Source organism: Rhamphochromis longiceps, linkage group LG5 (assembly GCF_057381845.1).
Source record: "Rhamphochromis longiceps isolate RC_006_pf linkage group LG5, R_longiceps_female_GT1.1, whole genome shotgun sequence".
Classification (NCBI taxonomy): Eukaryota; Metazoa; Chordata; class Actinopteri; order Cichliformes; family Cichlidae; genus Rhamphochromis; species Rhamphochromis longiceps.
Genome location: NC_140561.1, coordinates 41422524 through 41447361, shown reverse-complemented (window position 1 = coordinate 41447361; position 24838 = coordinate 41422524). Strand labels below are relative to the sequence as shown.

General features: G+C 41.7%; 1 protein-coding gene, 1 long non-coding RNA gene and 1 pseudogene across 2 annotated transcripts in view; all 3 read right to left on the bottom strand.

Moving 5' to 3' along the window:
• Window positions 1–19343, bottom strand: part of LOC146670671 (uncharacterized) — a 29490-nt gene extending 10147 nt beyond the window's left edge. Inside the window, exons 1-4 of the mRNA XM_085407778.1 lie at window positions 19234–19343; window positions 12955–13005; window positions 12600–12695; window positions 10826–11133 (exon numbers count right to left, since the gene is read on the bottom strand). Coding sequence (XP_085263904.1) covers window positions 10826–11133; window positions 12600–12695; window positions 12955–13005; window positions 19234–19314 — 536 coding nt within the window. The 5' untranslated portion in view covers window positions 19315–19343. The remainder of the gene's footprint in view (window positions 1–10825; window positions 11134–12599; window positions 12696–12954; window positions 13006–19233) is intronic.
• Window positions 13802–15794, bottom strand: LOC146670673 (uncharacterized). Its single transcript, XR_014911891.1, has 3 exons — window positions 15231–15794; window positions 15034–15145; window positions 13802–14953 (listed from the first exon to the last, which is right to left on the bottom strand). It is a non-coding gene; the product is annotated as an uncharacterized LOC146670673 (long non-coding RNA).
• On the bottom strand, window positions 16707–17513 carry LOC146670672 (uncharacterized; annotated as a pseudogene).
• Window positions 19344–24838: the final 5495 nt, after the last annotated feature.

Genomic DNA, 24838 nt, shown 5'->3' with positions numbered 1-24838 from the left:
TCCCGCAGGGTTCAGTTCTGGGACCGATTCTTTTTCTCCCGTACATGTTACCCTAGGACTTGTAATTAGGCAGTTCCCAGAGGTGTCTTATCACTTCTATGCCGTTGATATTCAGCTCTACTGCTCTTTTAAGCCGATGGAAGTCCATAAACTGTCCTCTTTACTGACCTCTAACCCTTTCAGCTAAGAAACTCCAACTGCAAACTTTGTTGTCTAAATCTGAGTTAGAAATGAATATTCATGCTTTAAGATTTTCTCCAGTTAGTCCAGCATGCTGCTGCAAAGCTTTTAATAAAGACATGAAAAAAACGGCAGATTACACCAGTGGTTCGTTCATTACACTGACTTCCAGTACATTTCAGAATTCATTTTAAGATCTTAGTCCTGACTTTTAAAGCTTTGAATTGTGATGTCCCTGCCTACATTTCTGATCTTTTAGAACCCCACGCTCCAGAGATGGACCCCATTGTCCTTTTATGTATTTCTGTTTTTCTATAACTGTGAAGCACTTTGTGGTTTTTACCCTGTGAAGAAATAAATAAATAAACGGAATTGAATTGAACTGAAAAGTTAACAGAAAGTAGTTTTAAACAAAAGGCAAACTCTTTATTATAGGCTGTACGAGAATGCAGAAGGAAACCATGGCTAAACTACCCTCCGGACTCTAGGACCATGGAAACCTGGAAGTGCTGACCTCAGTGTACACCTGTAACTCTGAAAGTAATCATGGTTCATTAAATCTGTGGTTAGGTTTGGCTTTCACACAGGCCCGTATACTGGTGCTAACATGTTCCAGGCTTCTTTAAAATAAAGTCGAATTTCACACTGAGCTGATAAAGTGAAAGAGGATGAAACCACCCAGGATTCACTTTAAAGTACAGGAACTTCGCTCAGGAGGAGCAGCCGGTTCATGGAGATACTGGAGGTAATTAAAATCGGTGACCAGGGCAGGTTATATTCAAATCACCCCATCTCCTCTTAGACAAATAAATCCCCTCCGAGTGCAGCTTTAATGTCAGTCTGTTATTGGATGATAGAGAGCTGCTGCAATCCGCAAGCAACACTACTCTCTGTGTGAGGGTTTTAGAGGAGCTTTGCTCTTAAAAAATGAGCATGGCGTTAATTTCAACGTGCAGCTGACGAGGTCAGCATTCAATAAGTCCAAATGAACCATGTGCAGGTACTTGACCCTTCCAGTCCAAAAATCAAGGTGAAAAATAGTGATTAAGTGTGAGTGTGCACTCATCCATCCGTCCCACGTGTTAACATGACCTAACACTTCCCCGCTGCATGCGCATGTCTGAGTGGACATGCCATTGTGATAGGTGGCCTTCGTCAGCGTGCACCTCCGCCTCTGAAATCGTGAACACTTTTATAAATAACGAGCATTGGCATTATAAAGCAAACATTTTATTGTGCTGCTTACCTCCGTGCTACAATCCCACACCAGATGTTACGCTTTTTATGGGATTGCGCCGGCTTCAAAAGGCCTTTATGACTTCAAGAGTGTTGTAAAATATTTCCAGGAGGCACATATAAATGGAATAAGCTCCTGTGACGGGTTGTGTTGCTTATGTAAGAGTACAAAACATTAAAGGACCCCTGTTTCTTTGCTTTATCAAACAAGAATTATTTAAATGCATGTGGCTGCACGGCCGGCTGAGAATTCTGAATCAAAGCTTGCAGCGACGCTTGATCCTCCCTCTGAAGAACAACTGAATGCAATCAGCGTCAGCAGGAATGCATATTTTTAAAACATAAAAATGACCACTGCTGAGACAACGTTGCGGAGCAGAAGCTGGGAATGAACCAGCAACGATTGTAAGGACGCTAGACTGGAGAATGTGAACGAGACCACCACCAAGACACGGCACTGTGGCCAATGTGAGCAAGACCCACATCGATGCAAACGTAGGCAGAATGCCAACACGTTACAATCAGTCAGAATGAGCCGAGTGCACTGGTGTGCAGTCTGTTTACAGAAGGAAACACAAGTTGCAGCAACTACGTCACAATCTGTGGAGGGATTTCTGAATTCCTGTTTCAGGTGTTTGGCTGGACTCTGGATGGAAGTAGTTTGTGCAAGTCTCTGATTATGTAGGAAGCAGCAGATCTGTGGTTTTTGCTAATTTCATGCAGTTCATTGTTGTTGTGAACAGATGATGCATCACTGCCAGCTTGCCCCAATGCAGTTGCAAACTAGGGATGGGTACCGGTATCGGTTCTGACATAAACGGTAGTAACCAGACCGAAAAGCAGCGCACATTTCGGTGCTTTATTTCGGTGCTTTTTTTTCCTGAGCTGTGATACACTTTGAATTCTAGCCAATCACTTTACCTTTCCGAGGATAGTAGGCGGGGCCAGGTACATACGGTCTTTTAGAGCAGAGCTACAGATTAAAAATGCCCAAGGCGAAGCGGTCAAAGTCTGGCTGTACTTCATAGCAAAAGATGCAAACTCAGCAGCAACACGTGCTTTAAGCTGATACTGTGCAAAGGAGGAAACACCTCAAATCTGATGAAACACCTGGCGACGCATAGCGTTTTTTTAAAAGCCGAGAAATGCACCGTATTTGATAGCTTGCTGCGAGATCTCACACCGAGCGCATCTACTGCGGGTGTGGTGCCTGTTATCGGACCCAGAGTTAGCAACATCCCCCAAAAACCCGAGGAGGAGAGTCCTGGCCCCTAGCCCTGCCAGCAGGCCCGGCCCTAACCAATCTGGCGCCCTAGGCAAGATTTTAGGTGGCGCCCCCCTACATCGGCAGTGTAGTGTATGTACTCACAAGAAACCGAATAGCTTTGTCTTTGACCTTTTTTTTTTTTTTTTACTTAAAGAAAGCAAATTCACAATCAGAATAATTAACAAGATAAAAAAAAATATATGAATAAATAAATGAATACAAAAAATAAAAAATGAATATATGAAATACAATAAATTTTACATACATAAACACAATAAAACGTGTCAACAAGTTGGATAAAATAAATTAAAAATACAATATAAATAAGGCAACAGGAAGACCGCTTGATGCTGCTGCATCATGGCTGGGTTGTGCTGCTGAAGTGGAGGCAGCAGCGGTAGATGTGGTAGATGGCCCAGGGGTGGGATTTAGAAACTTCAACAGTGCATCTGAAGAGAGGAGTATGTGACACCACTGAGTATTAAAGTTTAATAATAAAAACATATGATTCCAGGAATAAAATGAAATGATATATTATAAATGAAAAACCAAAGAGATATATGTATGATGTTAACTGATATGCAAATTAGATTAGATTCAATTTATTGTCATCATTACAGTGAAATGCTGAATAGCAGAATGCAAAGTAACAGTATAATATCATATGAGAATGTTATGTTATGATTATCTTTGACCGAATCACAGCAGTGCTCATGTTAAAAAACAGCATTCCCTCTCATGTGATATTGCTTAATTAACATTAATGATGTGCACTTTAACAACTAGGCTTACAACTATAATATATACAGGGGTGGAAAAGTGACTATTACCTGCAGGGTAAACGTTAGCTAACCAGAAGGCAATAACAATGTAAACAAAAAACACCTGCTTAAAAGATGAATACAAATGAGGAATGGTGGGAAAGGTGGGAGTACTGTAATTACCTAACGTTACATTATTATTTTCCATAACAATTTAGCCCCCTCCACAATATTAACTGACGTTAAAACAGTTAACTAGCTATTTATTGATTAGCAATTAGCGAATCATGTAACATTAGCTTAATGCTAAAAATGTAGGTTACTATCACATTCAAATAATTTCATGTAGGCTAACGTTACCTACCTCTGTCTTTTTCTCGTTTCTCCTCCTCTTCTTTTCTCTTTTTTCTTCCCTGGGCACCTGACAGTTTTGGCCGTTTTGACATTTTGTGTTGATTTTTTTGATGTGGTGACGTCCAAAAGGAACCATGATACGGGAAGGGAGGGGGCGCACCGTGCGGGGAGGGGGGCGTAATGTTCTAACAAATAATATTTCTATTAAATAAGCTTTACTTTGCATTTTAATTAACGTGGGATTATTTTTGTATTTAGAAATAATAGTACCAACTTTTTTTTTTTTTTTTTTTTCAACATTTGTGGCACTGGCGTGGCGCCCCCTGATGGACGGCGCCCTTAGCATTTGCCTATACGGCCTATGCCACGGGCCGGCCCTGCCTGCCAGTGTAGCAGAAATGATGAGGATGATGATGCAGCAGCAGCCGTTCTTCTCTGCGTGAGTAGCTTAATGTTGTTCGTGTGTAATTTACGTTGCGTAGGCTAACCACGTTATTACATTAATGCATGTAAGGTGAACTAGCAAACATCACCATAGCTACATGCGGCTGTCTTCTTGTTTGATGGCAGATACTCCCTTCACCCTGGCCAAAAAGGCTAAAATGACCAAAGAAAAAGTGGAAAACAGCTAAACATGAGAGGTTTTTGGACAAAGTTGGTGTTTTTTCCATTGTTTAAGCACTGCTTCCAGCCAAGAGTGATACCATATATGCTCCATAGCTGCAGAAAAGGCTAACATTGTTATCTATTTACAAAGAAACAGCTGAACATGAGAGGTTTTTGGACCAATTTTGTGTTCTCCATTCTTTAAGCACCGGCACCGTTTCAAAAGTACCGGTTTGGCACCGGTATCGGATAAAACCTAAACGATACCCATGCCTATTGCAAACTCATAGCAGATTGACTTTGTGTCATTGTTGTCTTGATGCACAGACGTTGCTTTGAATACGGCAACTGCTCACAGACCTGGTCCCCATCTTCAGAGCAACCATTTCAAACATAAGAAGCTGCACACATCACTCTGTAACTTTGGTGATGCCAAACTGTTTGCAGCAGTTTGTGGCCTTCTGTCTGTCTGTCCAAGAGCCTCTAAAAGGATTCACCGATTAAAAACATCTTCAAAGCCCAGCGATCCACTGATGCCAGAGCATTTTGGTCAAAATCTTAATATTTTCCAGCATTTTGGTGACATAATGTCCCGAAACAAAAGTAATGATTAAATTTGGAGATCACCAAACTAACATTTTGAATCAGGCATCTGCCCAGATCTTAATCTGTTCCAGAATCTTAATCATTACAGAGCTCAGATAAGGCAGGAATGGACCCCTGTCAATCAGGATTTGGCACAAAGGCTGATGTCCAGCATGCCACAGAGAACTGCAGAGCTGATGATGAACAGAACATGACTGCAGAGTTCTGGTGGTGATCCACCAATCACATGCAGAGATGCAGGCAGTTCATTTAAACATGATCGACATGACATCATGCTGATCATCGCTGCTCTTCATAGATCAGCAGTGATCAGAATGATGAGTGAGCGAGTAACGCATTAACCTAATAATAGCACAAGTTTTGCACACATGCCTCTGTGGGCAGATGAGATCAGGCAGCTGGAGGAGAATCAATCTGAGATCGTGACCCGTCTGCATGTTAATACAGTCAGTGTAACCATACCACGTATTCATAAAGTCAGTATCAGTCACTGAAAGACGAGTAATGGGATGTGAAATGTGTTAGATTGCCCTTTGACAGATGGTCTGATACCAGAGAAGTAATAATAAACGTTCTGTGCAGAAATGTTACTTAAAACACATCAGTGTCACAGTTCTGGGTCGTTTTGACCCAGTTATTCTATTTTGAGTTTCTTATAGTCCCTGTTCACTTCTTGGATTATTAGGTTGTGTTTCTCGTTTCATTCTGTTTCCCCTCCCATCCTGTCTCCTCTCTCGTCTGTCCTTCCTCCACTCCTCCGTCAATCTCATGTGTCAGTCTGGCTTCATGTCCTGTTTTATTGTGAAGGTCTTGTGTTCCATGTTCAGTGTGTTTAATTTTGCTTCCCTGGTCTTGTCCTGTCTAATTTCTCTCAGCTGTGTTCCCTGTGTGTTTCCTGTTCCCTCATCGTTGTGCCTTTATTCCCTCTTCTGTCCAGCAGCCTCGTCTCGCTCATTCCTAGCTGTGAGTTTCTGTGTGTTGGTTTATGTTTCGAGACTCACAGTTTAGGTTGCTTTTGCATTTCTCTGACAGTCTGAATTTTTGCGTTAAATCCTGCGAGGCGAGTCTGTCTTTGGTTAATACTTGTACAGCTGCTGTTATTGTGTATATATTTATTTATATTTCTTCATACATTCTTATATAGTTCTATATTGTGTATTGTGTATTTTGTTGTACAGTTATTTTATTTTCAACTTTAATTTATATATTTATCTTTATCTTATTCTTCCCAGTTAAATTTACCCTTCATTCTAATTTGTGTTGTACAGTTATTTCATTTTTAACCTTAATTTATATTTTATTCCTTCCTAGTTAAATTTACCCTTTTTAATTTTTCATATTTATTTCCTATCTTATTCATAGCCTTTTCCTTTTTGTTCTCTTTAGGTCACGAGCAGTTGTCCAAGCATTTCACTACATATCGTACTGTGTATGACTGTGTACGTGACAAATAAAATTTGAATTTGAATTTGGTTCCAATCCTGGCTGCTCCAGTCAAACGCATCAGCTCTCTGCAGAAAGGTGCTTGGCTGAATGTAATAACAAATCCAGGATGCATCCTCCTGCTGTGTGTTTGGTAACGTTCTATTTCGTTGGATCAAAAACGCTGAGATCTGTGGGGCTCGGCTCTGAGGTTTTGGGTGAAGACTCAGTGAAGAGCCAGACTGAGCCAGAGTTTTGTCACTGCGCTTACAGCTTTCACCCATCCAGCCACAGCAAGAGATGAGGTGTGCCAGTCAGGTAGCCAGGAGACAAGGAAGCAGAGAAGGAAACACACGGAGAGCTGCAGGAGGCAAGAAGGAACCTAACAGAGATGTGCCACGTTTGTGTCTCTGCAGTCCTTAAGTGACACCTTTTTGGTTGTTTTGGAGCTGATTTGCATCACGTTGTATTTCCAACTCTTCCAAGTGTGTGTGTGTGTGTGTGTGTGTGTGTGTGTGTGTGTGTGTGTGTGTGTGTGTGTGTGTGTGTGTGTGTGTGCTCTGAGCACCAAGTCACATGTGAAGCATTTTAACTGTGATGAAGGGAACGCTTTGTGCACTCCAAGCACAGCAGAAAGTAAATCGAAATTTAAGAGCATTTTAAAATCTGGTCATATAAAGCACCACAGAGGCAACTGTTGCTGTGATTTGGTGCTGTGTAAATAAAATTGAATGAATAAAATATAAGTATTTATAAATGATTTATCAGGGATGCTAAGGATATAAATGACAACTTGAGGCGTGACTAATACCGTAATGATCCTTAACTGTGTACACAAACTTTTAAACTACATAAAGTAATACTTATGTCATCTAAAATTGCATTATGTTCATTTTTCATGTTTCTTTTCTTTTTGTTGGAGGGAAGATTAAACTGCTTTTCATGGATGAACCAAAATCCTGTAAGAAGCCCATTTGAGAAGCGCTGCAGTGGCCAATCAAAGACCTGATATTTTTGACTTGGCTGAATGTTTTCGTTGAGGTTTTTCAGTTCAAACACCACATCATATTTTTTACAGTGTATGTAAACCAGCAGCAAATGGAGCCTGAAGCATAAAAACTGACTCAGCTGGCTGCAGATCTGCTCGTGGGGAAGACAAAAAGGAGTCAGCAGCGCTAACTTCTCCCTCCGCACGCCTCAGATGTAGCATATGGTCCCCTCTGCTGGGCTTCCAGCGATCATTAACCAAAGACCTGAGAGGGCAACGAACAGAGCTGGCACCACCTCCCAACAGCTGTAGCAACCTCCACCTTAACATCTCTGTTTTTAACACCAGACCCAAAGCAGCGCATCAGCTTCCTGCGTACATCCAATAACACAAGTCTGCAGAGGCTTCTGCATACAAAAGCAAACAGCTCCCCTGAGGGATATTGCTCCTCAGCTCCATTCGATGGATGCTTGTATAGCATCGTGTAAATACGGGTTCCCTCCTCACCTCGGGGATTATTCTCGTTTACTTCAGTCTGCTGTATTTCCCCTTAATGTGTCTGCTGCGCATCTGGGCCAGGCTAGCTCTACACAGAGGAAAGGGATTGTGGGAAATGAGGAGTCACACAAAACATTAAGTTAATTATGAAAGCCAAGTAAAGTAGCCTGTTTGCACAACATAAATAATGATCAATATATCAGTTGGTGAAATGGAAAGTATTCCCTGATGTAGGAATGTGAAGAAAATGTCTTTTCCAAGCTGCTGGGTCATTCAGCAAAGAGTCAGCTGTACACATGCAGGAGGAATCACAGCTACAAGATGGTCCTGTCACGGCCCAGGTCTCTGACCCCGGGTTTATGGTTTGGACTGTTTGAACCTGGTCTAAGTCGGGTTAGGTTCTGAGTGGGTTAGGTTTTCTTGGTCTAATGAGTTCTTCTCAGATTGTTTAGTTTGTGTTTAGTTTCTAGCTCTTCTTGGTTATTCTTTCGTCATGTTCCAGGGTAGAAGTAGAAGTTTTACTTAATATCATATAACTTCTTTGGCCTGGGAGTACATCAGAGAGTACATGAGTTGATGGATGGATGCTCTATGCTGAATTCAGGCACGTCACAAAATAATTAAGGCCATCTATTTAAATAAAGTATAAATCCAATAAAATTTGGATGTTGATCAAACTACCACAAAATTGCCAGAATTCTCAACTGAGTTTGGCACATGTCAGTCAGGGGTGTCCAACTCCAGGCCTTGAGGGCTGCAGGGCTGGTGTCCTGCAGCTTTTAGATCTCACCCTGGGTCAGCACACCTGAATCACATGATTAGTTCATTCCCAGGCCTCTGGAGAACTTCGAGACATGTTGAGGAGGTCATTTAGCCGTTTAAATCAGCTGTGTTGGTTTAAGGAGACATCTAACCCTGCAGGACACCGGCCCTCGAGTTGCCCATCCCTGAACTACATTATGGAGGGTGTGTTACTGCCCGAGCTTATCTTGTGTGCATCCTGCTCTGATAATGGCAGTTAATGACCAGAGAGGAGCCGTAAGGAGTTTTGATCAGTTGTGTCCAGTTGTATTTTAGTGTAAATTTAACCCAATTTCTCGCATAAAGTGACCAGTAATGTGAAACCATCCAATAAAACAAAACTGTGGAGTAATTGAGTAAAGGAGCCAATGAAAGCCAGCGACCCGGGCTCCACGAGGTCAGCTCTCCTGGGACCGCAGATCAATACTAAACGGCGTTCCTCTGCACGTTCCTTTATCATTCGCTGTCCTCGGAGGGAAGTGCTCCTCTGCAGTGTGGTGTTAGCTTAAGTGTAATAGTGCTGCTGATGAAGCGCGCTCTCAGTGTACGTTACACCAAAACACAATCACAGTGCACATCTCACGGCAATAACAGCAGATTGAAATTGACTTCTCATCCATTGTAATCTATTTTTCTTTGTGCGCACAGTGGTGAGATATTAGAATGTGACCGTGTGTGTGTGTGTCCTTTGCTTGGTGTGTGTACTTGTCTGACAGGCTGCTGCTGCCTGCATCCCCTCCACCCTCCTGCAATTTACCTGAACCAAATCAGACATCAGGTAGCGGCATTGTACTGAGACACACGTGTAATTGTCTTGCTTAATGAGCCCTGGCACTTCGGCTGTCTGTGTTCAAAGCAAAGCCCTAAAATTAGCTCTCCATTTAGCAAACTCCAACAGGAAATAGGTGACCTGCTGGGGCCGCTGAAGCAAAGAGGTTGTAGCACACGCCGTATCACAACACACCATTATTGAACTCTCTCCTGTCTTATTGTGCTTTACTCTTTTTGTTTTATCCAGACAACATGATTAAAAAGCTGTGCAGCAACAAAATAAATAATTAGGATACATGTTTATCCAAACGTTACCCTGAGGGTGGGTGATGCTAAACAGCCCGCTAGCACACAGACTCGTTCAAGTCAAAGCCTGAACCTGGTCAAACCTAAACGCTCAGAAAGCTTAAAGCCAATGAGAACACTCCACGTCCACTGCTGCTGTCGCCTTACACCTCATATCGTCACTCAGTGTGATTTATGTTGTTTCCACTGTTCCCACTCTGTAGCTCAGTCCGCTCTCAGCTTCTGTTATTATTCCTGACAGTTTTCCTTCTTCCTGTTTTGTGTGTTCCTGATCCTGGTTCTGTTGGAGCTTTCTTCCTGTGAAAAAAGGAGTTCTTCTCCCCACAGTCACCACCTTCCCACTCACAGGGGGTCGTCTGCTTGTTGGAGTTTGGTCTCTAAAATTGTAACATCTTCACCTTACAGATACTCTCCAGCTTCCTTTTGTCGTATCATCTCCTACCTGTTGTTTGTCCAGACTTCCAGCACTGCCTTCTGTTTTCCCCACTGAAAACACAGATCTTTATTATCACTGTTACACTGTAAAACCTAATAAGTTCACAGAACTCAAAAATTGTTGTGTAACAGATTACACAACAATTTTTTTAGTGATGTTTTTAAAAGTTTTAAGTTTAACTAAAATAAAAATTATAGTTGCAGTTGCCTTAAATTACCTCAATGTTAACTCATAAATGTTGATATTCCTCAACTTATAATTAGGGAGTAATAAACTCAAAATGTTCAATATTTTTCAACTTAATTAAGGTGGGAAATACACTCAAAATATTTTACATATCGCAACTAATACGATGTGGGACCTCAAACTTCTTCATATTTTCTAACTTATAATATGGGAAATAACACTTAAAATCCTCAATATTTTTAAAATACTGTGGGAAATACACTTACAAATAATTCTAAACTGTTTGCCCAGTAAATGAGAGGCAAATGGTAAAAAATGGTTAAAAAAAATGGTATATATAAAAGAAAACAAAAAAAGAAAAACCTTCAATACTTAGCTTAACGAGTTGTCTATTCCAAGTGATTCACTTGAACAAATTCTTCTGCATCAGTAAGCGACCTAACAGTGGTTTGTTGTATTCAAGGCACATCACAACCTTCTGGATACATGTGAATGTAAGCTCAAGTTTCTTTGGGTATTGTAGGTCTAGTACATAGATGTATCCAAAGAGCAGGAGAAATGACTCAGCCAGATTTGTGGGACCATTCACAAGTATTTCATCCTCAACGACAATGCAGATGCTTTCGGGACGGAAGAGGGCCGAATCAGTAGTGTCATCCGTGACAACTGTCAGCAGAGCCACAGGAGTGTCAGTGAGGTCTGGACCATCTGCTGACTGCAAAACACAAATAATACAAGAATGAGTTCAGCCCCACAAGGACACAAATCATGCTATTGATTAGAGGTGTGAATCTTCATAAGTCGTTTCATACGTTTCTTTTAGGATTATAATGTCAACGATTTAATTTGATATGGCGATACATCATGATGCATTACAATAATCTTAATTTGGGTTTGGTTTCAAAACATATGTTTAAATAAATTGAAGTTTTACTTGTTGGTACACCATCTATCTTAACCAAATCCCACAGCTTTTCCATTAACGTTGAAAATTCTCCCACCCTTCCCTCCCCTCAGGTTAAGAGTTTGGGTGTCATACTTGATAATACTCTTTCATTCCAGTCTCACATTAATTACATAACACGGTCTGCTTACTTCCATTTACGTAATATTCACCGACGCCGTCCCTTCCTTACTCCCCATGCTGCTGCCATCCTTGTCCATAGTCTTATTACATCCCGTATTGATTACTGTAATTCCCTCCTATTTGGTCTCCCTAAAAGGTTCCTTCATAAACTCCAACTTATTCAAAATTCTGCAGCTCGGGTCATAACTTACACTCCGTTAAGTGCTCATATTACCCCAGTTCTTCAGCAGCTTCACTGGTTGCCCATAGAAGCCAGGATAAATTTTAAAATCTTACTTCTTGCATACAAGTGTATCCATAAATCTGCTCCTTCATATTTGTGTGACCTGCTCCATATCACCACTGTTTCCCGCACTCTCAGATCATCATCTGCTATTCATCTTACTGTTCCGTCCTCACATGTTATCACTATGGGGAGCAGAGCTTTCAGTCGCTCTGCTCCTCGGCTCTGGAACTCTCTTCCTCCTGCACTAAGAAATATTGACTCCCTCTCCGAATTTAAGACACAGCTCAAAACACATCTGTTTAAACTGGCTTATTCACTTTAATGCTGATTTTATCTGTTGTCACGCTCTGTTTTGTAATTTTAACTTATTTTATGTATTTTATGACTACTGTTCCTTTTATTAATTGTGTTTTTTGTAAGGTGACCTTGGGTTTCTGAAAGAAACATTTCAAATAAAATGTAGTATTATTATTATTATTATTATTATTATTATTATAATTATAATAAATGTTTTCAATAATAAATATATGCCAAAATATTTGTTTTTTGTTATTTACCAAACATTTCTCTGACCACAACATGGCACCTCCAAAAAACTAGAACACTTGAATTTTAAATGGGAGTTTTTATCTGTGGATTTGTTTTTGTTTAATAATCTTTCAACTATTTTCATGTTTTCTGGTTTATGCGTAACAATCTTCTTGCAATCTTATTCAACAATAGTTGATATATGGGAGAAAACAAGTCAGATGACTGTGTTGAACCTCCTTCCTGATATACACCCTGGTTCTCCTTGAGTTCTGAGTGATGTCATATGTTCGACTGAACTGCTAGGCAAAGGGGTTGATGCTGAGGCCAGTACACTTACATCACAAGTCCTGAATAACGTGGAGGCATCTTCACGCAGGTACACAGGAAGTGCACGAAGGACAAGGGCCCGTCTTGTATTCACATCATGCTGTTCCTAGATGAACATACAATATCTATTAGAATAGTATTTACACAAATGCAGAGTAAAAACAAAGTGTTGGATAGCCATGTTCTGATTGTCATTGTTATAGATCAGGGGTGTCCAAACTTTTTGTGTAACAGGCTAAACCTGTCAATCTAGAAGGGTAACTGAAAAAAAATCTAAAAATTTTGAATAATTCAGGGCAAAATTCTCTAGTTTCTTTGTATTTATTTTTATTTAAATTAGGACAGAAATTATAAAACTCACCCACTGACAACTGGTGAAATGTTGACTCTCTGTAGCGCTCTTTGCAGTCTGATATCTGTAAACAATATGTGCACAAAGACGACTTATTACAGTTTTTCTCAAATGCTAAAACACATGTCACAAACGTTACCACCAGGGCCCTGTTTCAGGAAGCCGGTTTGGAAAACTCAGAGTGAAAAACGATACGCAGGGTTGAGTAACCCCGAACTGTCCAACTCGGAATATTCCGTTTCAGAAAGGCTGATAACAATTAGTTCAGTCAACGCGGAGTTGCTTTAACCCCAAGTGAAGCGCGCGGACGAGGATACATAAAGCCCTGATAAGCGGAGCACAGATTAAGCGAGTCACCATGGAGACGGAGGGAAAGAAGGCGCAGTCAATGTATTTCACAGCGCTTGAGGCCGAAATTCTGATGGCAGCATATGCCGATAACATGCAAATTCCGCGGAAAAAAGTAACACAGCCACAGCTGCAAAAGAAAGGGAGCATGCATGGCAAAACATAGCCGACAGAGTCAATGCATGAGTGTTAATATAAACATTGATCTAGGGATTTCCACCCATTTAACACGTTATTTTATCATATGTTATTTTATTTGTTATTTTATACATTTTATTTTGTGATGTGATGTGAGCACAGGTGCAACCCAACAGGCCCCAAACGTGCCTGGCAGCAAGTAAAAATGAAATATAAAAATATAGTCCAAACAGGTAAGGTGTAATTGTATTATGAGCCATAGTGCTTGGTCTGTTTGGCCGATGTAAATCAATTGCAGTTAGAGGCTACATTAATTTTCTTTCTGTAAGCACTTATTGAAATTATCTGAGCACATTACAAGTACATATTTGCTTACTCTGTATGCTCAAATGTGGCCCGTTATAGCCAACAGAAAAAAAGCGGAGGCCCGAAAAACAGGTGGGGGTCCTCCACCACCACCACTCACAGAGGCTGAGCAGTTGGCCCTCAGCCAAAACAGTGGGCGCCCTGTGGCCGAAGGCATCTCTGCGGGGACATCCTCTGAGTCAATAACCCCGCAAGACACAAGTGCCTACATAGGGGGTAAATTCAAAATAATACATGATGTGCATACATCCTTTCTTCACAGTCACCTTTGCAGTGCTGCTCATTCATTTGATAAACTCTTTACCATAATGGATTATTTTGTAGTGAAGTTATTTTCCTACTGATTTTGCCTTCCCTCAGTCTTGGTTGTCTTTGAGAGCATAATGACAATGAAGTGTAAGGTGCTTGGTATGTTTGTTAATTGCCATTTGGTCCCTTGTAAGTTATAAGTGACCTGTATAAACCTCATATTCTATCAGTTGATGGTGGTGGTGTACTGCATCTGGTGCAGCCTCCTGTTGAGCCAGACCAACATGCAGTTGTGAGTAATACTCCACAGATTATATGAGTTTACAGTAGAACAGCAATGTTGTTTATTTCTTTACTACAGGAAAATAATGAAGAAACATTGACAGCTGTTACAGAGGAGGAAGCAACAGAGACACTTTATGAGGTTTACATCTTTTAATACTTTGTGTACAGGAAATACAGGCGACCAATAAAGCCAGTTGAACAAAAAATCTGTTTATTCTTCTTTCAACATGTTGAGGTGATGGGTCAAAGGAAATGATTGTGACATATGGTGTCTCTGACTGCGCTTCCATCTTGTATGTCCGTGCGAGGGTCAGGATGTTCATGGTTTGGATCACTGCTGATGTTTGGTTCAGAAGGACAGTGTTCTCCTCTAATTGTGGCAATGTTGTGAAGAATCACACATGCCACAATAATGTCACATGCCCTTTCTGGGGTGACCCTGAGTCTTTGCAGGCACTGGAACCGGGCCTTAAGCATTCCGATAGTCATTTCAACTCTGGCTCTTGTCCTGCAATTAGCCAGATTATATCGCTGCTGTGGGCCCGGTTCAGGGTCAGGGTAAGGGGTAAGCAAATAGGGTAAACATGGATACCCCCTATCACCAAGCAAGTAGCCAGTGAACTCTCCTAAGACAGAAGGGTACACTTCAGTTCAAATGTCCCTGAAGCAATTGGTCTTTATATATTTTAAAGTATTTTCAACTCACCATGTCCAAATTTTGTGCTCAGTGTACATTCACGGAATATTTGTGAGTCATGGACAGAGCCTGGCCACTTGGCTTCCACATTTGTGATAATGTTGGCAGCATCACATATGATCTTCACAGTGCAGAGAACACAAATTAGCATCCATTACTATAATGAAATAATTTGTTAGTTTGACATGCTACAGGGAACTATGTACCTGCACATTAATGCTGTGGAAAGACTTCCTGTTCACATAGTCTCCTTCATTTACTGAAGGAGCAATGATTGGAATGTGAGTGCCATCTGTACAGCCAATCACGCCTGGGAACCCTGAAAATAAATGTGCAATTTAAGTAGTAGTCCAAGTATCACCACATCATACATTAAGTTTTGGTCATCCTGATACCTGCAATTTTGTGGAATCCCTCTTTGATGAATCTTGTGGGTCTATGACCGGGGAACACCACAGACGAGTACAGGAGACGTTTCAGTGCAACTGTAACATTCCTGACTGCCCGACAGACGGTAGCCTTGGAAACGTGCTCAGCGTCACCAATATTATACAGAAAGCTCCCGTTTGCAAGAAACCGAAGTGCAATACAAATAATATGCAATGAACTGAGAGCATGTCCGCGATGTGTCACATGCGTAATATATGGCCTGAGGATGTTATCCAAATAAATTATAGATTGTGCTGAGAAACGGTAACGTTCACACAGAAAATCATCAGGAAATGATAAAATGTCCAAACGCGCTCTGATCACTCTCTCCCGGCGGAGAGCTCTGCGGAGAATTTGGGCTTCACGATCTACTGGCTCTTCAAGGAAGTGGCACGCCATGTCCGACACTTCCTACTGTCAGGTTTCCGACAAAGGGGCGGAGACAGTCAGGGTTAGTTATAGTAAACCTGCTAGGGGGCAGGTTAGCTTCACGGAGTGTGTCGTCATAGTGACTCACTCAGGCTGCAGCTGAACTCGCTTTGTGAAACCGAAAACCCAGAGTTTTCGTTAACTCAGGGTATACTTACTCAGTTTTTCCACTAAACCGGCTTCCTGAAACAGGGCCCAGGTCCCCCAATGTCCAAACACAACACCCTTCTCTAAAGCTACATAAACACAACCACACCTTCCCACTGCAAAACTCAAACTCCCACACCAAGAGAGCAGCTCGAAGCTGTCAAAACTGTAAACACTATACACAGCATTACACACTACAGCAAAACAATTGAAAACACAATGCTCAATTTGTGAGAAGGTTCTTTGGTCCATAAACTGTACAGTAACGGATCGTCATAGAACCCTGCAGAGGATTAGGCATTTAGATTTGTGAGTTTCACATGAAGACTATAAATCTATAAAAACATCCTGCATGTACGTACACTACTGTAACACAACTCAATGCAAAAACAGAATCTATCGCACACAACAGTACTCTCGGAAACATGATCAGGGTGTGAAGTCTCTTTTATTGTCTACACGGTCCTTTTACAGTATTACACACAGTCACTGTGCGGCATCATGTCGCCGAGCTGCATTGGGCCACATCACCTCATCCACATCACAGGCTATATTGTCCCTTGCTAGGCACCGCGGGAAAAACGCCCTGGAATGGCGAATCCATCCCTGGAAGGCCTCCACTGGGATGTCAGCACAGGCCAGCTCCATTGCCCGTACGAGGTTCTCTCTTGTGTCTGTCATACACCTTCCATCTCCATGATGAGAAGAACTCCTCTATAGAGTTCAGGAAAGGGGAGTAGGGTGGCAGACAGACGTTTAAAAAGTGGTCACTGTTGGTGGTGAACCACTCTCTGATTTGGTGTGTTTTGTGGAAGTGGACGTTGTCCCAGATGATCACATACATGTGATGTGCGGGCCCAGGATGGTGTTGTTGACGGTCCAGGAGGATGTCTTTCAGCTCCTCTAGGAAGGTGAGGAGACGTTGGGTGTTGTAAGACCCAAGGACAGCATGCCGGTGGACAAGCCCCTCCATACCCATAGCTGCACAAAGAGTAATATTACCCCCCCGTTGGCCAGGAACCTCAGTGATGGCTCTTTGGCCAATGATGTTACGGCCTCTTCGCCTTCGTTTCTGGAAGCCAGCCTCATCCAGGAAGAGGTACTCATGGGGTCTGGCCATCGCGTCCAACTGCATTATCCTCTGTGAACATGGAAAAGCGTACAGGTGTTCAGAACGGTCAATCAGGTAGCACAGTATTGTCCAGAAGTAATGTAGGCCACTAAGCAACACAGTATGTCCACTAACTGTACTGTGGACATGGATGTATACGTACTTGCACATACTCGTAACGTTGTTCTATGTGTCGCGCAGAGTGGCGCTCAAAGGGAACCCTGTAGACCTGTTTCATCCTCATCTGTTGGCGCCGGAGAACTCGGTCTATTGTGGACACGCTGACAGCATCGATGTTCTCAAAGTTTACATTATCTGCAATGACTTTGTCTCTGATCTCTCGGAGTCTAATGCAGTTGTTCTCACGGACCATATCTGCAATGAGGGTTTCTTGTGCCGCTGTGAATATGGCAATCCTCCCACCTCTATGTGGCATTCTTTCAGCTCTAAAGAAAGAAACATGTGTTGTCAATTGACTGATTTATATGTAAAACTACATGTAAAGTAACAGACCACTTTCACAGGCCTGTAAAACTGTAGTGTGACAAAGAAAGCAATAGCGTACTATACCTGTTGTGTTGTCTAAATGCCTTGATAATGGATAATTAGCAACAGGTGTCTTCAATTTTGAGTCGTTGTGTGTAGTGACTGACGCCAGGTGTGTTCCCTGTGTTCAAAGATTGGTGACTGTGGCAAGCATTTTGCATTACATGGGCTTTCATTTGAGAATATGAGCAGAGTTGTTTTGCAACATGTGTTTTAGCAAGGAAAAATGTGTTTAGATTTATGAGTACAGAGGGTTGTGTTTTGTGAATTGTGTCTTCATGTGACATGTGTTTATGGTACTGGAATATGGTGGCTACATTTAGTAAATGTGTTTAGACTACTGGTCATTTGGGTTACAGGATTGGCTTTTGTGTTTTAACATTTGAGAAAAACTGTAATGTTCAAAAACATTTTTTGCACAGCTCACGCACACGTAGTCAGCTGATCTCATCTGATGCAGATCTGCTCCTTGATCAAGTGACATTTGTCCGGATTTTTGGCACGAGTGGCGTCGAATCAGCACCGCAGCTGGATGGCCCGATTTACATACCCAGCGCAGCTGATACTCACCACAATAATTTACTAAGATTATATGCACTCCTGTTATTAAGTCCAGTTCAGTCTGTTAATGTTAACCGTTTCAAACTAATGTTGATAGGTGTGTTGCTAAGCTTAATAACTTAAATAACAAACTTGAAATTTACCCGTCCTATTTTCCCCTTTATTGTTTTTTCTCTGTGCTGTAAATCTTCTGTCTAAGAAGAAATCTGAGGCTGCTGTTCTGAAAATAAGCTACCAAAGCTTTTTCTGAATGAATCAATAAAGATCCATTTATGGAAAGCTGTGATGAAGGCAGTTTTGTCTTTAATTATATTCAACAATATAACATATTCGACCACTTTTAAGTGATTTTGTGATCTTTAATACACTTTAATACACTAAAGGTAAGGTTATTTCCCTAATTTCTAGTAAGTGGCCCCACCCCTCCTATATTTTTATGTATGCGGCCCTCAGTGAAAAAAGTTTGGACACCCCTGCCTTACAGGTTAGGGAGTATTTGTGATCCGCGCAGTCTGCATCAATGATTCTTTCTTAGCCTGGGAGCAGAACGCGGCTCTTTATTTTCATTTCAATTTATCTAGCAAAGATCGATAGGGTCTGGCTTAAATGTGTCAAGGAGGCGCCTCAGTCTGGCTGGTTGAGCCTTGTCGAATTAGCGCGAACAATTTAGCTGAACTTCGTTCGTAGCACTGAGTTCGACCAGTGTGTAATGTTAGGCTGAATCAGGCGATGCATTTTTCCGCAAGCCTTGACTTGTAGAGCTCGCTTAGTGGAATACCCCTCTAAACTGTTAAAAGGATTTCGAGATTATCTCACAACCACACATTTGAGACTACGAAAAAATACAAACATGTGTCTAATTACCATCATGATAACACACTCATGTTGTTTATTATTGTTCGCTTCATGCTAGCACACACACACAGCTCAACAGCGTAAACTACTGACTGTGTAACACGGACACTTATTGAAATAAGTATACTCACAATACGCACGTGCATTACCGGCGAATATGACAACCGGTAGAAACGGACAGTAGAAAGTTTTAGTAGAAAGTTCAAACGCATGGAGCTAGAACTGCCACCGTCAACTTCCCGGGCAAGAATGCAATGCATTATGGGAAATGTTGTCCCCCCACGGAAAACTGCCAAAACGTTACACCATTCTAATATGAAATAACATTACGTATTTGTCACATTCGAAAACTTCTAAAATTACAATTACTTGGATTCGAATTCATTTATAACAAACATTCACTGTGCACAAAGTACAAATATATTTCCAGTAAAAAATAAAAAAGAATGTTTATCGAAATTAAATTTAAACAAAACAAAAACACGTTAGACTTACCAAATGTAGGGCAGTTGATGAAAAAAAAATAAGGTGGTGGTCGTGGTGGGTTGAAGTTGGACTCTTAATCCACACGGGCTGGCCAAATCTTCCCCGCATCAAGGTAAATTCAAGATGGCTGACTCAGCTTTCCTGAGGGAGCGACAAGACTCCACCCACCAGAACGTCACTAATATATGCTTCTTAAACTTTTTGAGCGTTCCAAACAAATTAGCTAAAAAATATTGAGCCCTATTCAATTAAAGCTGCATAAAAGCCAACAGAGCTCAATACTTTATAGTTTGCTCAACTACAAAACGACATTTGAGTGTTATGAGCTTATTAGTTATGAGCTAGAACAACTGTTAGGGATTACAGTGTACTAGAACAATGAAACACAGTTTGGCATCTCTCCATTTGCAGCTGTAGGCTTTTACATCCAACATTCAGAGAATGACATAAATAAAGATAAACGTTTCAGAGGTAATGCACATATTATATACAGCAACAAAATATATAAATATATCTACAGCTACAGCGTAAGGAGTAGGATCAGTGCAGTACAAGGTGTGATGTGATTGGTGGTATTTCACATTGAGTAAGGGGTAGGAATGCTGGTTGCTACTGAACAGTTATATAAATACAGGTAGTTGGTTGTATTATACTGTAATGAGTACTGTTTAAAGATAAGTACACTGCAAGTGTCTATGAATGTTAACAGCTCAGTATTTATCTAATTATAATTATGTCGTAATTTTGGACTCAATATGTACAATATTTTTACCTTTATTTGATAAAACTGTGAAAATTTGTCAGACAGGCAAGTTAAAGAGCCGAGGTTCAGAATCAAATGCTGCATCGAGCCTTGTGGCAAACAGTCGCCTGCTCAACCAGAGAGCAAAACTGGTGCCTGATGTTCAGTTTTCGCTTTCATTTTCAGACTTTGTGTTTGGACCTTCAGCTAAAATAAAGTGTGGATGTTGAGATTTTCCGTTGGTATCTTCCATTTGGGTTTTTTAGGAGCTGGTACTTTATCTAAATGTTTGCAGATGTCATTCAGTTGTTGTTTATCTGAAACATCCTGATGCCAAATCACGACTGTGGAAGGAGCTCAGAAGTCTTCACCTCAGTGAGAAAAGCCCCGTTCTCTGCTGTAATCTCAGTCATTATAGGGAAATTTTAAAATTAAGACAGAAAATAATGGTAAAAAGAAAAAAGCGATGAGTAAATTGAAACAATAACGAGACTGTAAAGAAGACGATGAGAAGCGTGTGTTTGTGAGTGCGTGGAGGGAGGGTGTGTGCAGACTTGGCGTGCAATTAATACCAATATCCCTGCTTCCGTTAGACCGTTAAGCGGATCAACCCACACAATTTAGCATCGAGATGAGGCGAGGAGCGTTCATTTGTGTGAAATAAACGACCTGGCTGTGTGACCACAGCTGCCACGTTACTCATGTGCACCACCGAAGAAGAGAAGATTTCCTCTTTGAGCCCGGCCTGGAGAAATAGTAATGAGCCTCTCCTTCCTGGATAGCGTTTCTTATTATCGCTGAGATGCAGGGTGTAACGCGACTGTTGGTCAGCGCTCTCGTTTTTGTTTATGATGCTGTTTCCTGGACTGGAGGGCCAACGTGGTTTGAACAGAACGCTGAAAAAAAGGCTAAAATGTTCCCGATAAGCGCAGATCCGATTCATCCGTTTGAATGCAAAGCTGTGCCTCGAAGCGGCAATGTCATCAGGAAGTAAATGCAAATGAAAGCAATCAAAAGCTTATAAGCTTATATAAGGTTAGCCTGGAATGGGCAGACACTAAGTGTGTAATTGTCTGCTGCTGATGGGAAACGGTTTGTCAGATGTACTCCTTTCATCATTTTAATTTTACATTTGCCGTATTTTAAAGCTCCGCTGGGGAAACTGTGTCCGCTGCCTTGTCAGCATAAATCACAAAGTAGAAATAAAAATGCTTCCATTTTTATTTAATTAGAGAGTGCGTCTTAGATAAATACTGCTGATGGATGTTCGGGAAATTTCACGGCAAATTTTAAAAGGGCAGTTTTTTGGTAGCATGGATGCTGAAAAAAAGATTTCCTCTGGGTCTAAAAGAAAATCAGGCAACGCTGGAGTGCCTGAAACCTTCCTAAAGGAACCAAAGGGAATGTATAATGTAAAGAGTAGTGGTCCTAGCACAGAACCCTGTGGAACTCCATAATTAACCTCAGTGTCCTGACTTTGTCCTCTCAAAAGCTTAAAGCTTGAATGAATCACTTCCAACTGCCCCTGATGGCCAGATGACCCCTCCCTGATCCTGGCTCTACAGGAGGCTCCTTCCTGCTGAATGGGAGTTTTTCCTTGCCACTGTCGCCAAGTGCTTGCTCATAGAGGGTTGTCTGATTGTCAAAGTCTTCTCTGTATTATTGTTGGGTATTACAATATAAAGCACCAACTGTTGTTGTGATTTAGCACTGTATAAATACACTGAACTGAATGGAAGAGGACTCTCCATTTACATGCACAAACTGGAGTCTATTAGATAGATATGATACAAACCACTGCAGTGCAGTACCTGTAATACCTACAGCATGTTCTAATCGCTCTAATAGGATATTATGGTCGACAGTATCGAACGCTGCACTGAGGTCTAGCAGGACAAGCACAGAGATGAGTCCGCTGTCAGAGGCCATAAGAAGATCATTTGTAACCTTCACTAAAGCTGTTTCTGTGCTGTGATGAGCTCTGAAACCTGACTGAAACTCTTCAAATAAACCTCTGCAGATGATCTGTTAGCTGTTTGACAACTACTCTTTCAAGGATTTTTGATATGAAAGGAAGGTTGGAGATTGGCCTATAATTAGCTAAGACTGCTGGGTCTAGAGATGCTTTTTGAGTAAAGGTTTAACTACAGCCAGCTTGAAGGCCTGTGGTACACAGGAACAGGAAACAGGAGATAATTTAAGGTGGGAGTACCTATGATTGGCAAGTCTCTAACAAATGAGCATTCTCTGTCAGATCCGGTTTTTGCTTGTCACTTATTTGTTTTCTTGAGGTTATGTTTAATAAGGTCGCTATGGTAGCTGGCGAGGATATCCAGACATGCTTTATTGTAGCAATGAGATTTCGTTCCCGCTGGGTATCCCGAAGCACTCCCAGGTCAGGTGAAGGAGGCTTGTACCTCTCCAGCTTGCTTGGGAAACCCTCAAAGAGAGGCACCCCGGGAGGTAGCCCGATCAGCAGTCTGAACCACCTCAGCTGGTCCTTTTGGATATGAAGGAGTTTACTGTGAGCTTCTCACCATGTCTCAGAGGGTGAGCCCAGTGACACTATGGAGCAAGTTCATATCAGCCACTTGTATCCTCAATCCTATTAATACTGCATATTAATCATTAGTCATTATTAACCTCTGTCTCTCTTCCACAGCATGTCTTTATCCTGTCTTCCTTCTCTCACCCCAACCAATCACAGCAGATGGCCCCGCCCCTCCCTGAGCCTGGTTCTGCCGGAGGTTTCTTCCGGTTCAAAGGGAGTTTTTCCTTCCCACTGTCGCCAAAGTGCTTGCTCATAGGGGGTCATATGATTGTTGGGTTTTCTCTGTATTGTTTGTTGTCTCTAAGCTGAAAGCTTTACCTGCTTTAGCGTCCACCACTCTGCCCCTCAAACTCATGCTCTGCTTATGCTCATGCTCCACAGCATGAACAACATGAACATGATACCAAGAAGTTTTAATTCCCTTGCTTAAGAAAGCAACTCTTAAGAGTGAGGCCTTCAGTGTCATCACCTTTGAGTCAGAATCATCTCCAATTTGAATCACTGGTGGGGGATGAAACCACTGGACATGAGGTGTGGACCACCAAGGGAAAAATATGGAGTGAAGGTGAGTTAGCTTAACGCTGAATGTGCTACACTGCTGATTATCATTACTGCTAATAAATAGCACAAACAGTGGTGTAATGTGCACATGACTGTCAGCTAGGCAGATTTTAAGGTCAATAAATACTAATACAAAGGTTCCTATGCACACGATTCTGCACATTTAGGCTTCTTGGATGTAGAGGAGAGTAAGAACGACTCTCAGGGGAACTCCATGTTATTCTACTCAGATCACTATTAGCTTATCATGTATTTGCATGCCAGGGTTTATGATGCTGACTTTATGGAGTGATGTGACGCTTGTGATCACATAAACACACTGACCGTGCACCCTCAGATAAAACTCCATTAACAGTAACTCTGTGACAGTTAAACCCTGCAAACATTCACACGTCCAGCGTTAAAAGGAAATAATAAATAACTGGAATAAATATTCTGTGTTGGACTGCAGCAGGAAGCCTGAGTTCCTGTCCGCTACAGTGACGATGCAGCTTCCAGCCTCGAGCAGTGGAGCTGCTGTGGTGTCCTTGACTGCTGCCCAGAGAGGATAAGTGAGCCTGTTTTTTTTATTGACTTTGTTTCCTCTTCTAAGTTTCAGATTTCCCACGAGACAGTACACACACACACACACACACACACACACACACACACACACACACACACACACACACACACACGTCCAGCAGCATCAGACCTTCACAAACTGACTTTTTGTATGTTCGCTTGTGTTCGTTGAGGTCTTTTCTCCCAGCCACCTGGTTTCAGGTGTGTCATCATTCATCATATGGAGAAGCTCGGCGGCGGGACGCATCTAAAATCCTTTACCTCTTTATTTCCTTTCTGTTCTTTTCCTCTCTTGCTTCAAAATCTCACCTTTCTCATTTCCTCCTCCTCCTCTCTTTTTCGTCTTCCTCTTTTATTTCTCTTGATTCTGTTTGAGTCCAGCGATATTTAATCTTTTCTCTATTCTCTCCTGCTGTTATCATCTTTGTCCCCCCTCATCCTTCCTTTTCTCCCACCATCTGTTCTTTACTCTCTATCATCCCTTTGGCTCCTCTTCTCCTCTCAGTCCTCACCTCCTCTGCTCCTCCACCCCCCTCCTGCTTTCGTTTTACCGTCACGCTCCTCTTCCCTTTCATTCCCGGCCTTCTCCTCCCACCCATCTGTCTCCTTTCTCTCTCCGTGTCTCTTCTCCTTCACCACTTCTTTTCTATCGTACACTTCAAATCACCCTTCTTCCTTTCATCTCCTCCTCTTCATCAGTGAACAGCTCGTTTTCCTCCTCCTCCTTTCCACACACACTTTTATTTTCTTTTACTTCCAGCTGAAATGTCTCTGTGATGTTCAGACATGTCTGTTTGTTTGGCATTCCAGCAGGATTCACATACCGACGGTT